Source organism: Pteropus medius, unplaced genomic scaffold, assembly GCF_902729225.1.
Source record: "Pteropus medius unplaced genomic scaffold, Ma_sr-lr_union100, whole genome shotgun sequence".
NCBI classification, from domain to species: Eukaryota; Metazoa; Chordata; class Mammalia; order Chiroptera; family Pteropodidae; genus Pteropus; species Pteropus medius.
The window spans coordinates 54,981,668-54,997,032 of NW_024349800.1; the positions used below are offsets into that span (position 1 = coordinate 54,981,668).

Sequence of the window (15,365 nt, forward strand, 5' to 3'; positions counted from 1 at the left end):
CTATTTAGATATCTTTGCCAGTACCTCAGCTTCTACATGGCTTTGTCAATGAACTTCCAAACATATACAGATGGTCCCTTCTACAACGTATACAAATCTCCCTCTCTCTCCTAGGAAATCCAGGGATATATTTTAAGGTCCATGTTTGATCATCCATTGATTATTCTAAGACTACATTCTTTTTCATAAACTTTTTATTTTGGAATAATTGTAGAGTTACGAAAAAGTTTCCAAGATAGCATAAGGTGTTTTCGAATACCCTTCACATGGGTGGTTGGCACATCTGTCAAGACTAAAACATTAACGTTGTACATCCTGTTGAGTAAACTACAGACTATTTGGATTTCACCAGTTTTTCCACTCATGTTCTTTTTCTCTTCCGGGACCCGCATCACACTCAGTTTTCCTGCCTCTTTGGTCTCATCCCATCTGTGATCGTTTCTCGGTCTTTCTTTGTTTACTGTGAACGTGACAGTTGGGAGGAGTGTGGGTCAGTATTTTGTTGACTGTTCCTCACATAGGGGTTGTCAGACGTTTTCTTCACGATGCAAGTGGGACTAGGGGTTTGGGGAAAAAACACTGTGGCAGTAAAGTGCTGAGCCTATGCTTTATGAGAAAACTCTGTCTTTGCTGCCTTTTGCTTCAGTTTCTCTTCCTCTAGTTTCTAATTATTTTCCCCGAAATGGACACACAATCTGAGGAAACTAAGAGTAAGAAATGACCTGGGCTCTGGAGGGAAGTTAGAATTTGGAAGTGAGGAGAGCATTTTGCTTGCCCGAGCCTCCATCACACCTGACCCGCCGCAGCCCGCCCTGAGGGTATAACCCTTCTTACTCAGCCCACTCCCCCAGTTCGTGGGAGTTTCGGAGATGCTGTGTACTGACACGTGGCATAAACTGAGGTTGCTGCAGTTCGATCTTCATTTCCAGGGGCAGGTGCTTACCTTTCAGTGACATTCGCTGCGGGTCTTCTGCTCCTGCTCCACAGAATGTCCGTGCCCCCGCCTCTGCACACTCAGATCGTGCCCTTTCTGTACAACCCCAGCTCACGTGCCACCTTTGTCTCTCCACGGCCAGGCTGGGGTTCCAGGTGCGAATCAGAGCAGATGTACAGATGCGAAGGAAGGTACATGTGGAGAGGGATTGTGGACAGAGGTTCAGCACCTGACTAACGATGAGGCCTCCTGGTAGGTGCCCCCACACTTCATTTCCGGCCTCTACACTGCATTTCCGGCTCTCACACTTCATTTCTGGCCTCTACTGCCATCAGAAGTGTGCTGATGCCTGACGGTTTCAGCCCCACTCTTGGCTGCCATGCCTTATGCCCACTGTTGTCTGCACTGCCCGCTTCAGAGGCTATAAAGTCGTGAAGGAAGATGAGAGGGAGAGGACTTGACTTGGTACACTAAATCTTGGACACACAAAGCCTTCAGGCTGGGATTTTCATGTTTAAAATCTGGGGCAGCAAGAGGATTTAGTTTCCAGTCTCAGACCTGCTTCTCCTGAAATCCACATTTCCATAGCTCACCAGATGGTGACTTAATGGGGGGGTCACCATATCAGGATCATGGATGCTATTTCATGCACACCTCTAACCTTCATTTAACGACGAGCTTCTTTTATATAATTAAAAATTCTGCAAAATTGCATTTTGCATGTATATTACTTATTATATGGTGAATGCCACTGTAAAAACTGTAGTTATATGTATGTTTGCTATTCAAAATTTTTTAAAGAGCAAATGACATTACATATTATAGAGTACTTTATGGGCAATTTAAAGGTTCTTTAAGAATAATTTTGACTATACCTGATTGTCACCTTAGGGTACCACATGAGATGCTACAACTGAGTAAGATGCAACCCCACTGCTATCCAGATCTCACCGGTTCCTGCTTACTTTATAACCCTGGAACCCTTTAACTTCCCCAAGTATTTCTGGGAGATCTAAGAGATGTCACACATGAACTCATGAATGGTGCTTTTCTGGCCTATGAACGAAGAACCTTCTGCAGGAGTGAGAGGCTTCAGAGGGTGGGGAGAAAGAAGCGGTGGGGTGCAGGGCTACACCTGCAGTCACTAAACGGCTGTGGACTTCGATGCCAAGGGTGCTGCGTCTACCTCTAACACAGCTGCTAATTCTCGCAGCGTGCTCTCCCACTGTGCATCACTCACTGCGCATCTCTGGTTGGCCCCTACCAGAGCCCATGTTTCCCAAAGCCCAAGTTTGTGCAAACAGCAACTTAAACTTCAGCCCGTGGCCTCTCCCTAGAGCTGGCACCTGAGTCTGTGATCCAAGCCTGAGCATCAGTATCTGAGACAGACACCATCGGTCCTCCATTCTAAGACCCTCCTTGTGGAAGTTGACTTCTTCTGCAAGCAGCTAGAGAAAGCAAAAGGTCACACAGCATCCAGATAACAACCATCACCACAAAGTAGAACTTCTGGGCTCAGGCTCCTGCCGTTCTCATGCCCTCGTCTGACTGTCCTGCGTCTTACCTACAGGCTTCTCTGACCTCGCTGGCTTTCCCACCCGAGGCAATGCTTCCTAGCTGGTAGGGAGAAACCTTTGAAATAGATGATCCCAAGAACATGGCATGAGATTTGGTAAGAAATTCAACCTTATTACAAAATGATTTTGGAAGAAAACAATATTATTGAAATAATTTAAGCCCAGTACTTAAAACTCCAAATAAAAATAGATCAGCTAAGTAATCTAAAATCACATTTCTTAATTTTCAAGATAGTTAAAAGAAGGGAGGAAACCCATCAAGACAATTGGCAAATAATTTCAAACTGAAGATTGAATTTTCGTACGGTTTAGGCTGAAACATTCAGCAATTTGTAGGTTCGAGAAGGTTAAAATTCGTCAGACCCCATGGTTTCTTGAGTTGCAAAATCTTGACTGGGGGATGGTGAAGGACGTCTTCAAGCAGCAAATATTTGTTGTGGGAGGAAAGCCTTGTTTTAAACATAAGACAGAAAGCGAAACTGATATTCTTCATGCATCTCTTTGAGTTACAGCCTGGTCTGGCATTCATTTAAACTAAATATTGCTGCTGCTTTGCCTCCGCGGTGGCACGACAAATCAGAAAGGGACCAAGAATAATTCATCTACTCCAAGCATCCAGAGCTGCTTGATGTGGATTCAGGCAGAACATACTGGAGAACATCCCCAAATTATGTGTTCTATGTTCAAAGAAACCACAATTTTTCTTCCCTTTCCCCCACCCCCATTTCACAAAAGACAGCATGTTATGTTCATACGAGGAGTATGGGCTTGGGGGAGGCGGGGAGGCGGTCAATGTCTGACGTTCACATCTCAGCTTCTTCACTTGCTAACTGTGAGATCCAGAATAAGTTACTTAGTTTCCAAGTCTCAGTTTCATCGTTTGTAAAATAAGGCAAATTATTTCCACCTTTCAAAGTCGTTATAAATATGAACAACGGGTTTCCAACTGGGAAAGTCTCCAGTACTGCTGGAGTATGGGAGATATGTAATAGGCATCCTTTAATTTCTGTGCTATAAATTCTGCTTTTCATTGTTTATGTAGTTGGGCTATAAAGAAACAGAAGACTCTTCTAGAACTTATCATGGAAAATAAGACCTTGCTCTGTCCACTGGATTCTTCCCGCTGACGATGACTGAACAGCACTGAGAAAATCTTATGGCCCTAGGGGGACATGTTGCTCAGAACTTGAGGAGGAGAGAACAGGTGGGTAAAGGACGGTGTTGACTTGCGATGGGGAGGAGATGGAAGAGAAAGGAGGACCTTTGTTTCAAACATCAGACGGAAAGTGAAACTGATATTCTTCGCGCATTTCTTTGAGTCGCAGCCTGGCCTGGCAGAATGCAGTATTTTAGGTCTGTTAAAAAGGTTTCATCCTCATAGATTTTTCTTCCAGTGCTTCACCTGCACCGCTGATGCCTTGCGGGATCTCTGACCTCTATGAACCACCGTTCTCAGGCTCGATGCTCCACGTCACTTGCTCTTAGCTCTAGCTTCAGACAAGTGACTTAATCATTAGACTTGCACTTAATCTATTCCACTCTCTACTGACTTCGACCCCTCTCTGACCTCACTGAGATGCCTCACCCATCGACACTCTCACCTTCCTCATGGCCTCGATTCCCTCCTGACCAAGCTCAAGTCCCTCCTGGTTCCTTGATCAGCATCATATCCACTCCCTTGCAAATTTCTTACCTCCCTTTGCTCTTTCCCTTCATATCATACTTGTCCAGAAATTCCCAACCTGTCCACTTACACTGAGTCATACATGAACATCTGGACACCATTGCAAAAACACACACATCATATCTGTGCTGATCGGACTCTCTTTAAATTAATGGCTACAAATCTCAAATTTTATTGCCTTCTCTTACCTCTGAAAGTCTCCCAACGAGCCCCACTTTAAGCTGACAAACTTACCTCATGTCATCCAGAGAAAATGGATGTGTTACTACTCCTATACACAAGTGAACCCTTGTGCTGGGCTCTGGAGAAACCACAGTATAGCTAGGTAAATGGCATGTTGCTTTCAGTAATGGATGGATTGAAATAGACTCTCATTTCACGTTCAAGCCCAAACTGAAATAGATCTAATCTTCACCCCCTTTCCAAACTTCGTCAATCAGGTATTAAGTCCCCTCATGGCTGCCAGCACTGATGGTGACCATCATGGAGACACCGATGTCTGTTTCAGAACTGACCTCCCCACAGTCTCTTAAGTCTCTAATCTCTGGGGTTAAAGTACTTCTGATTCTCTGCAGAAGTGGGGAGGAACTTCTCAGAGTCTCTGATATCGGGAGGCCTAAATTGCTGTCTGTCTTGCCTACTTCTGGGTCACTCTTTGTTACTAACTCGCGATTGCTCTCCCCCTTAAGTTCTCAGAGCTTTTATTCCTTCTTGCAGAGAAGAGCAAGCATGGGATTAATTAGTTTTTTGGTACTGTTGTCTGATAACAGAAAACCAGAGGGCATTCTTCCAGATATAATATCTACTTCCCCAATGATGGATGATGGATCTGGGTAAAATTTAGATTGTTTCTCTGAGTCTCATCCTTATGGGATTGTCATATATTAGAAGCGTAGCCCGTAACATTCCCAGTGAGAGGGCTGTGGCTCCGTTCCTCATTTATTAAATAAAAGGATTGGGTAGAGGATTTTTAAGAGTACTTGGCTGGAATTTCAAAAAATATCTTGAATGATACTATGCATAATAATCTTTTAAAAATGTTTCAGGGTTCCTGAATAAAAAATCTTAAGGAAGAATGCCAGAGGTCCCTGAATTTGAGTCTTTATTGGTCTATCAGTTTCCTGGTACAAAAGCTAGTCTATAAAATAATTACGACATTTATGTTCTGGTGTGTCACAGCTGATTAGTCACAACCGAGTTAGGAGGCAACCCTTTTGCGTGTCTTCCACATGCCTGACAGTGATAAACAGGACACTTTTAAGGCTGGGGTGCGAGGTGGGTGACCTCTCCCTCAAATAGTGATAAAGAATGCAAACCTAGATGCTGATACTAATTATAGACACTAAGGGTGAGAGACCTTGGGCACATCTCTCTAAGACTTAGTTTCTTCTTTTTTAAAATGAGAATTAAAGTGATTCTTACCTCTTTGGTTGTTTTGAGGATCAAATGAGGATTGGATAATGTAAAGTTTAGAGCATATGAAAAGTACTTAACATGCTATTAACAATAATAATTATAAGATTTATTGTTATTACTGTTGAATATCAAGATAAAAGACTGAAGGGTGGTTTCTTAAAGGCTGATGATAGATTTTGGGGTCCAGGGCAGAAAGAGTATTGGGCTTGACCTTGGGACATCGGGGTTCAAATTTTAGCTCTGCCATTCCATAGTAACCATGTGGCCTTGGGCAGAGAGATTCACCTTCCTGAGCCTCAGTTTCTGATTAGTGAAATGAGGATTGTAATCATATTTAGGGTGAGGTAGAACTCCATTTGCTAGTGAAATTATCCTGATATACTTTTAAATAAAAAAGAAGTGATACAATGTTATGTCTAGTGTAATCACACTAGATGTGATGTGCCAGGTCTTGTACCAGGCACTGTGAAAATTTTGTCCTAGTCTCTTTTAGTTTATGGGTTGTTTTTTTTTTTAAATAAATAAGACAACATTTGAATGAAGAATTTGACAAATATTAAATGCATCCGGAAAAGAGCAACATTTGCGTACATGCTGTCCAGATATGTCCCCTTACACATACGTTTATGTATTCACAGACATATGTCTTATTAATTTTCTTCCTTGTCTGTTGTTACAAATCTGTGCTCCCCTTTTGTATTTCCTCTGTATTTTGAGCAGAGAGGCCATGTGGGCTTCCAGGTAACTGCCATCTTGACCACGTGGCTCTTTCCTTTTGACATACTGAATGGTTTCATATGTCTGAAAATTGTTCTCTGACAGGGGTCATGCTCAGTCCCAGACAAAAAGACTGTTTTGAAGTGTTTCTTTGTCTGCTCAGAGTTTCAATAATTAGCGTGAGAGAAGACTGAAGACTCAGAGACGTGGACATCAGTATAGGAATTTCACTTCCGCTCAGGAGCAAACTGACAGCCTGCTGCCTGGAAGTCGAGAGCTGGCTGTTTTAGCAAATCCTCCTGCTGGTTTGTGCATCCCGGGTCCAGCCCCTGCTGTACAGAGCAGGCTGCGAGGGCAGCCTGAGAGGCAGGGCTGGATTAGTCCTCCTTACCAGCTGCTCGGTTGCTTCTTTGTATCTCTAGTTCCTGCTCTGGTCAAGGCTGGGAGGGGACAGGACAGTGTGACATTCAAACTGCCCCATCGCAGGGGTTTGCACCTGGCTGACAGATGGTGGTAGGTAGGAAGGCACATCCCCGATGCCCTGTATCGACTCTTGCCTGCACAGACCCTTGGAAATTGCCTCAAGGATTCAGATTGCTGTACGGCTTCCCCCTCTACTGTAGACTTTCCCTATAACACTAGTTTCATCATTTCAGAAGGAAATTGAGTGAGGAGGGGATTCAGATGATTCAGTACCTTGGAAGTATGCTTGACATTATGTCGTAATTATCTCTGCATGCCTTACAGGACCTAGGATAGGGCAGGGGATATAATAGCTATTCAATTCTTATTCGATTGATTGAAAATCCAGAAGATATTCCAATCTGAAAACAAAAAGCTTAGCTTCTCTTGCAACCAGTACATGAAGGCGCACAGTGCAGCCAGTTCTGTGGTGCGTCTCTCGAGTGCCAGTCCCTTCTGTGATGTTCTCTGTGCTTGTCAGGAGCCTTCCAGTTACAAGAGACAGACCCCCAGGAGAATTCATTCACTCCCAAGACTAGAAACTCCAGAGGTGAAACAGGCCACAGGCATAAGTGGATGGGTGACCGAGCCAGCTCCCAGGGCCCTCTCTTCAACTTCTTGACTCTCTCTCCTTGTGCTGGCCTCATCCTTCATGGCTATCGGAGACAGTAGAGCACAGTGGTTAAAAGCATAGCTCTGCAGTCAGACTACTATGTCACCCTGAGCTAGTTACTTGACCTCTCTGGGCCTCAGTTTTATCATCTGGAGAAACACCGTGATAATAGCGGGCATTCTCTCATGGATTGTTGTGCGGTTTACGTTAGCAACTCTATGTACACCTCTAGAGCAGTGCCTGGCCCCCAGTAAGCACTCCGTATGTGAGGTTTGCCATGAACGTGCTCATTGTCTTATAGACTTTGGAGAGGGATGGGGCCTTAGATGGTGGCAGACTTACATCATCCCAGCCTGGAGAGAAGAATTTTCTTTGTGTCGGCACCTCTCGTTCACCCTGCTTGGTTCCCATGCCCAGACCTTGGGCCCATTGCCATGGTTAAGATCGATGGTTACTGTGGTTGACAGGTCCACCATAATTACAAGGATTTGGGACCAACAGTTCTCCAAAGAGGTGAGAGACATTTACCGTTCACCTATGCATTTACTTGATGGCTGTTCATTACTTGTCTGCTATGGGCTAGGCATAGTCCTAAGCCTTGGGGTTACATCAGTGACCGAGAGAGAAGAATTCTCTGTTCTCAAGGAACTTATATCCCACTAATAGCAAGAGGATACGCTCAGTTCACAAATGAATGAAAGAAAATATTGGCCGTGACAAATGCTATGTTTCATATAAAATAAGGAGATGTCTGGGAGGTGACTCAGAGGTGGTCAGAAACGGCATCCTCAAGTAGACCACCTCGAAGCTGAGACTCAAATGCCAAGACGGAGTCAACCATGCATAGCTAATGGGGGAAAAGCCTTCTTGCTCCAACTCTTTTGGGGCAGCTAATGTGTCAGCCTCAAGGTAGGAACCCCATGTGTCTGAGAAAGGAAGAGGCAGGAAGTGTGGCTGGAGCTCGCTAAGGCGTAGGGAGAGTGGCACGCAGCCGGGTTTCCTGGGGAGCCCTAGCCAGGGAGAAGTCGCTGCTCATTTAAGAAACCGATGTTGATTAAAGATTGTTCTAGCCGCTGTCAAGGGAATAGGCCACAGGGAGGCAAGAGTGGGAGCAGGAGAGGAATCAGGTGTCTGCTGCAGTGTCTAGGTAAGAGATGGTGGCGGCGTGGATGTGCAGGCAAGTGGGGACAAGTCAGGAGGAGATTGGAAGCCGGGCAGGCAGGATGGATTGGATGTGGGGAGGAAAATCAAGAAAGACAACCAGGCTTATTTTCTGAGCTGGGTGGACAGTTAACAAGACAGGGAGGATTGGAGGAGGGAAAGGGAAAGAAAATCCAAAGTTCTGTGTGAGATTTGCTAAGTCTACTATTTCTGGGAGATAATAGGGTGGCGGTGTTAAGTAGACAGAAACACGCATCTGGAATTCAGGGCCAAGGGCAGGGCTGGGAATGGGGTCGTCAGCAGGTAGATGGTACTAACCGTGGGCAGGATGAGGTCACCTAGGGAGTGAGTGAAGATGGGATGAAGCCAGGATGAAGCTCAGAAAGAGGATAGAGCTCAGAAAGAGGAGACACAAAATGCCTGTCCACTCCTTTTTCTGAGAAAGGTAAGGCGCCCTCAGGTGCAAAATTGTTCATGAGGCAGGGAAGGATTCTTTTGATTTCTGCCGCCCCGCCGCCCGGCCCCCCGAGCTGTCCTTTACCATGCTACCAGAATGTTCCCTTAACTGCACAATTCAGAATTGAACAATCCTGCTCTTAAGTGTCTCAGGCATTAGTTTTATTAGTTAATTTATCTTTGCTCCATCTCTTTTGGGGCATTTTATTTTCGTTAAGCTGGCCATGGTTTTGCATCTTTAGGAGCTATTTAAAATTTATGAGCTCTGGATTTGCATACTATTCTCATGGAGGGGCCCTCTGGAGGTCCTGAGGAGGCTGGGGGGACTCACAGAAGACATTACTGGCACTCTGCCTCCCTCGTTTCAAAAACACATTTTTGTGCATTTTGCTATTTTATCTGTGTAGGGTTATGTCGAAAGTCATTTGCAAATTGAATTCTGCAGCCACAGAAGTATGGAAGCCGATGTGGTAGAATATCAGCTTACTGAAGGCAGAGACCAGGTCCGGTGTGTTCAGTTTCCTCTACAGTGCTGAGGCCTTTGCTGGGCACCCAGCAGACTCTCCGGAGACTCTCAGTAAATTTTTTTGTTGAATTGGACTCGTAGCAGAAGTCTGCAGGCTCAAAGAGTAGCAGTCCCGATACAGAGGCTGTGTTCAGCAGGGGTGCAGGTTCTCAGCCTCTAATTGTACATCGGAGGTGATTACTGTGGCTGCAAGAACTTCCTATGCAGCATGGAAGCAATTACAGTAAAATGCAGTTGGAGATGCCAGGAATCTCCTTGGAGTAGACAAATAAACTTTGAAATCATTTACAAATGATGCACCAAGTCTGTGTGGCATCTGCTCACTGTAGGGGGAAGACGGGTTTCTTCCAAGAGGCTTTTCATGTGATGACATCGCTGCTTTCACGCGACAAGGAAAGAACACAGGAGGAACTTGCCCGCCGACCTGCCTCAGACCTGGACTCGGGGCATCGCCAGCGTGTGGGAGGATGTCGGGAGGATGTCGGGAGCCCGTCCTCCCGTCCAGCGCTGGCCTCTGGCTCCGGGGAAGCTGTTCTGGTGTGAGATGGGGATATGCGTGTTGGCCACCACTCAGATCCTGGGAGGATGTTTTCTCAGCTTTGCTTTCGCGAGGCTGTGATGGAATGGGGTGAGGGGACTGCCCTTTGACAGGCTTTGATGACAAGCCAAGAAGCTAGGAGAGCCTGTCCCAGACACACTCTCCTGGCACAGCCTCAGGCTTAGGTCCCCAAGCCAAGAAGGAGGCGGTTCAGGGTGGCCACATTGTATGTGAGGGCACTTTCCCAAGGGCCTTGCCTAATTCAAATCTTACATAATTCCAGATTAATTTTCCTATAAATAACCCTTTGATAAATAAAACTATTAAAGCGTATAAGGTGAGGAGAATGCATTCTTGAAGTGTGTAAATTTCAACTTCTGGAGTCCAGGGCGTATTATATGACATTCCTGGACAGCCATGTCAGCAGCAAAATTTCCATTATCCTTGGATATATGCAACTGTTTTATATAGGTAAACTTGAAGGCATAACTGCTTTAGTGCTACTTTTACTTTTCGACCATTTTCTATGCTCATTGCCATGATGCTGCCTGCTAAATTAAGAGTCTAGCATGCAGTTGTCGCTGTCTGGTTTTCTTCATAAGAGGTTATTACATCTCATTTCTGTTCTAAAGTATTATTGCTGCTATTATTATCACTTAATGAATGCTTGGATGATATTGCTATAAGATATAAAAAAAGATTTGAAGTCATAATAATAGTAGATGTTAAAGTTGTGAGTGCAAATACAACATCATGATTTTCAGGATATTTTTAAAAGATGGCTTGCTCTACTTAATAGCTAAAATAGTTCTAATGCGATCTTAATGTGAAACATGGTTTATAATTCACTTGGCCAGATAGTTTGGAAATGATGTGATCCCAGAAGAGTTTTCAAAAAAAAGTTGGAGGATTCATGTTATTTCAAGATTTGTGGACAAAGTTAGTTTTTAAAAATCTCATGCTATTTCAGATTTGGAGCGCTCAAATTTATATAGCGTCGATGCTATTATTAGCTAGGATTATTTTGGTTGCAGGTTGTGGAGTGACAAACTAAAAATCTCTTAAGGAAATGAGCGGGAAGTGTTATAAGGATGCTGGTGTGTCTCAGAGAAGCCTCAAGACCTGGTACCCAGGCTTCAGGAAGAGCTGGAAACAGAGGCTTCAAAGCTGTTGGTGCTTCTTCCCTCTATTTTTTGCTTTTGATTCTACATGGATTGAAACTTCATTATTCCCTCCCACAAAGCTGTCTACATAATACGTGATGTCCTACGCAAAACAAAAATATGCGGACTCTTGTTCGAAAGGCAGAGAAAAGCTTTTTCCTTGTTTCTATGGTATTTCTTCAAACCTATTATGGATTTTTAATTTGCTATTTAATTTCCCTCTCTCCAGGGCCTGGGGACACATGCAGGGCGAGTGCTACCTTCATCCAGTGTGGGCAGTGTGAGTCGGTGTGTGAGATGTGTGTACCCCTCGACCCTCCCCACATGGACAGAAGGGTAGCAGGGGGGTCACTGAGTGGGGGCAAGGGAGGAGGCAGCCCATCTGGGGGAGACAGGGAGATGGCGAGAGATTCCAGGCCCCTGGTGTGTGATCCACTGTCCTATTGGATGCCACTTATCATTTTAGTGTCCTAGGCCTGCCATAACAAGAACCATAGCCAAGTGGCCTAGACAACAGAAGTTCAATGTCTCACAGTTCTGGAGGCTGGAAGTCCATAGTCAAGATGTCTGCCGGGTTGGTTCCTTTTGAGGGCTTGGGGAGAATCTGTTCTATGCCCCTCCCCAGCTCCAGGAGGTCTCTGATGTTCTTTGACTTACAAGAGTCGGTCTCCTTGTGCCTTTGCATTGTCTTCTTTCTGTGCATGTATGTCTGTCCAAATTTTCCCATTATATAAGGACACCAGACATGTTGGAGTAGGGCCCATCTCTTTCCACTATGACCTCATTTTAACTTAACTAATTGCATCTGCAATGGCCTTATTTCCCAATCAGATCACATTTTGAGGGAGTGACAGCTTCAATATATACATTTGGAGAGCTGGACACAATTCCACCCATAACACTTACAAAACAGAAACTCACAGATAACACTATTAAGGATTTCAAAATGGCAACCATGGAGCATTAAACCCAAGTGTGGGGTGCCCTCTGGAGCATGGGACCCTGTGAGACTGCACATGCTATTCACCCTGCTCACACAATATTTACCACAGGGCACAAATGTGACTGTAGATTTAACTCCTGGGAGAGAGACGTATCTGTCCTCTGACTCCTGGGTATGTATGTTACAGGATTTTATCTCTGAGCCTGGAGCACAAAGGCCCACAGCAGACACCCACAGGCACCATCAACTGAGTTCTAAAGAAAGCTGCGGACCAGTCGGACCCCTGCCTGCCCACTGTCCCTTCCCTGGCAAGAGCTTACTAAGAGTTGAGAAAACTCTTTTCTATTTCCATCACCAACACCCTCAGCCACCCCACCCCAAACTCCACGAGCAGAAGAATGGGGAGAGAAAGAGGGGAGATATCTGGTCCAGGGTCCTTGTCTCTGTGTGAGTCGCAGTGGGACCCTGGCTGGCTTTCTCTACACAATACAGAGATTCTCAAGGGTTAGCTATAGAAGAAGCCAGAACCTACAGTGCCAAACCTACAATGATGGACTATTAACTCTTTCCTACCAGGCCATGGGAAGTGGAGGGAGAAGTTATCCCAGAACCATACCCTCCGCCCTCAACTCCAGAGGGTGAGAGTGGAAGGGGCACGAAGGTGGAATCCTGCTCCATTCCTGCCGTTCCCGGCCATCCAGCAGGACCTGGCCTGTCTGGGCCCTGCAGCATAGTAGTCAAGGCTACCCTGGCTGATGCAGAAACTATGACCTGGGCACTGAGGGAGCAGCAGAGCAGAGCATGCGGCAAGGAGGGCTCTGTTGGCAGCTGAGGGGCCACAGGCCTGGAACAGGCACACTGGATTTAGACGGACACTAAAGGCGAGGTAGACCATTCAGATTTGGACTTGTGTTGACCAGGAGCTCCATGGGACAAGGAGAGGAACTTGAAAAAACACAAGAATCCAGGGTGGGCCCACAGAGAAGCTTACTCCTTAGCTGCAGTGGATGCGAGTTTGCATCAAGCACGCAGTGCTGCAGAGTCCACATGATTGTGTTTCTATTTTTATGTACACATTTCTGCATAAGGTTAAAACTCCAGCTCTTTCCAGAAATGAGGGATGAGGTATTCTCAATGAGTCTTTTTGACAGTTCTCTTGCTTCATAAGTGACAACATATAGTTACCTAAGATGGGTGAGCTCTGCCTGACTTGTTTCTGCCTGAGTTTATGGAATATTATAAAAGAAATCACTAAATCTTGTTTATTTAACCTCTGTCATATCCCTAATATCTGTTCTTATTGTCAGAGGCATCAACAGGCTCTCCCTACCTCTAGCCTCTCTTATTAAAACAGCTTTATCTTTATCTTATGTATAATCCACATGATACATAGTACGCTTTTTATCATACAATTCTAAATATACTCTAATTTTGTCTTAGACCCGTGAATTATTTAGATACATGTTTCTTACTTCTCAAACCTGTGGGTGTTTCTAGTTATCTTTTTATTGCATTTTTAATTTTATCGCCTTGTGATCTAAGCAGATCAGAAAATGTGATTTGCATGACACCAATACTGTATATTGTGGCTTGTTTGATGGCCAAATATGTATCAATTTTCATAAGTGCTTCTGTATATGTGCTCGGAAATAATGTGTGTTCTCTAGTTCTTGGACTTCATGCTCTATATTTGTCTACTAGATCAAATTTGTCGTGGTATGTCCTTACGGAGGGCAATTTGGCATTATGTAACAGAATGACAGATGCGTTTCTTACGGTTTCAGCATTTCCAGTTGTAGATGTGCAATGAATGCTCAGATACACTTTTATAAGTGTGAGCTACAAATTCTGTAGTATACAGGGTTACAATTAATTTAATACATTGTCTATGGGAGCAGAAAGAACTCCAGGGCCTGTCAATAGTTCACTTTTGTCTAAGCGACATTTCAGCTTCACAGTTGGCTAATATGTAGCTATAAAAGAGAATCAATAGAATTCCCACGTGATAAAAGTAAAAAAATGAGGGAACTAGACCATCTCCATTAGACCGTCACCATCATTACTGCAGTCAAGACACAAATTAATGCTAAAATACGTTGTTGAATCTTTAAGGAGAAACAGTATATTTGTACAACCTCAAATTATCTTCCTCAAAATGCTTCTTAATTATTGCGGTGGTCAGATATCAAGAAATGAGCATAACCTAGATGAAGAAAATATTGTAACGCTACTAAAGTACATACAAGGAGAGTTGAGGAAATGGAAAGATACGGGACAAAATTACAAAGATGTCAATCATTCATAAATAGAACTGCTTGTCTTCTTGGTGCATAGACCCTTTTATTATTACAGTGTCCTTCTCTGTCCCTGGTAATTATCTTTGCTCCGACACCTACTTTACCTGTAGTAATATAGCCACTTCCGCTTTTTTTTTTAAATTACAATTTGCATGATGTATCTTTCTCTAACCCTTTACTTTTAACTTATTTATATTATTATATTTGAAGTGAGGTTATTGTAGACAGCATCTAGTTATGTTCTTTTCTTTTTTTTGGCCACTGCCCATCTGTCTGTTAATTGGTACATTTAGACCATTTACACTTAACGTAATTATTTATGTTAGGGCTTAAATTTGACATTTTATATTTTGCTTTTTATTTATTCCCTCTATATCTCACCTTTTTACCTTCTTATGGGTTAATTTTTTTTTTTAGAATTTTATTTTGATTTCTTTATAGATTGTATGAGTGTATTTTTTTGGATAAAGTTTTTAGTGGTTGCTTTAGGCATTAAAATGTACACAACATCACAGTTTACCAGTTTGAAGTATAAACACTTTACCTCTCTTTATGTGTCTTTACTCTTCTTCCCCTTTAAAACTGTCTTAAATATTTCTCCTATACGCGTTGAAAACCACATTGGACAATGTTTAGGAAACTTGAGAAGAGAAGGAAAGTTATGATATTTACCCATATTTTTGCTCTTTCTGTTCTTTCTTCCTTCCTTCCCAATGGTCCAACTTTCCTTTTTTTTTTTTTTTTTTTTAATTATTTCCTTTTGTTTAGAAAACTTTCCTCTGCTGTTCTTTTAGGATAGGTCTGCTGGCAGCAAATTTTCTTAACTTTTCTTCATCTGACAATGCCTTTATTCCTCTCTGTTCTTGAAAGATAAATTT

The 15,365-nt window shown here is 43.7% G+C and overlaps 1 protein-coding gene across 1 annotated transcript; it reads left to right on the forward strand.

Annotated features, from left to right (window-relative positions):
- The first annotated feature begins 8,318 nt into the window (after positions 1–8,318).
- Positions 8,319–13,283, forward strand: LOC120621928 (uncharacterized). Its single transcript, XM_039887791.1, has 6 exons — positions 8,319–8,550; positions 9,876–10,083; positions 11,477–11,527; positions 11,714–11,821; positions 12,378–12,637; positions 12,767–13,283. Exons 2-6 carry the CDS (start codon positions 9,913–9,915, stop codon positions 13,020–13,022), a joined length of 846 nt encoding a protein of 281 aa, XP_039743725.1. The 5' UTR covers positions 8,319–8,550; positions 9,876–9,912; the 3' UTR covers positions 13,023–13,283.
- The last annotated feature ends 2,082 nt before the right edge of the window (positions 13,284–15,365 follow it).

Bases quoted from the DNA above. Each gene is read 5' to 3' on its own strand.
- LOC120621928 (XM_039887791.1), top strand. From the start codon at position 9,913: ATGACATCGCTGCTTTCACGCGACAAGGAAAGAACACAGGAGGAACTT. The intron at 11,822-12,377 runs GTTGGTTCCTTT...TGTATGTTACAG, and splicing joins ATAGTCAAGATGTCTGCCGG to GATTTTATCTCTGAGCCTGG. The intron at 12,638-12,766 runs GTGAGTCGCAGT...CTTTCCTACCAG, and splicing joins TCCAGGGTCCTTGTCTCTGT to GCCATGGGAAGTGGAGGGAG.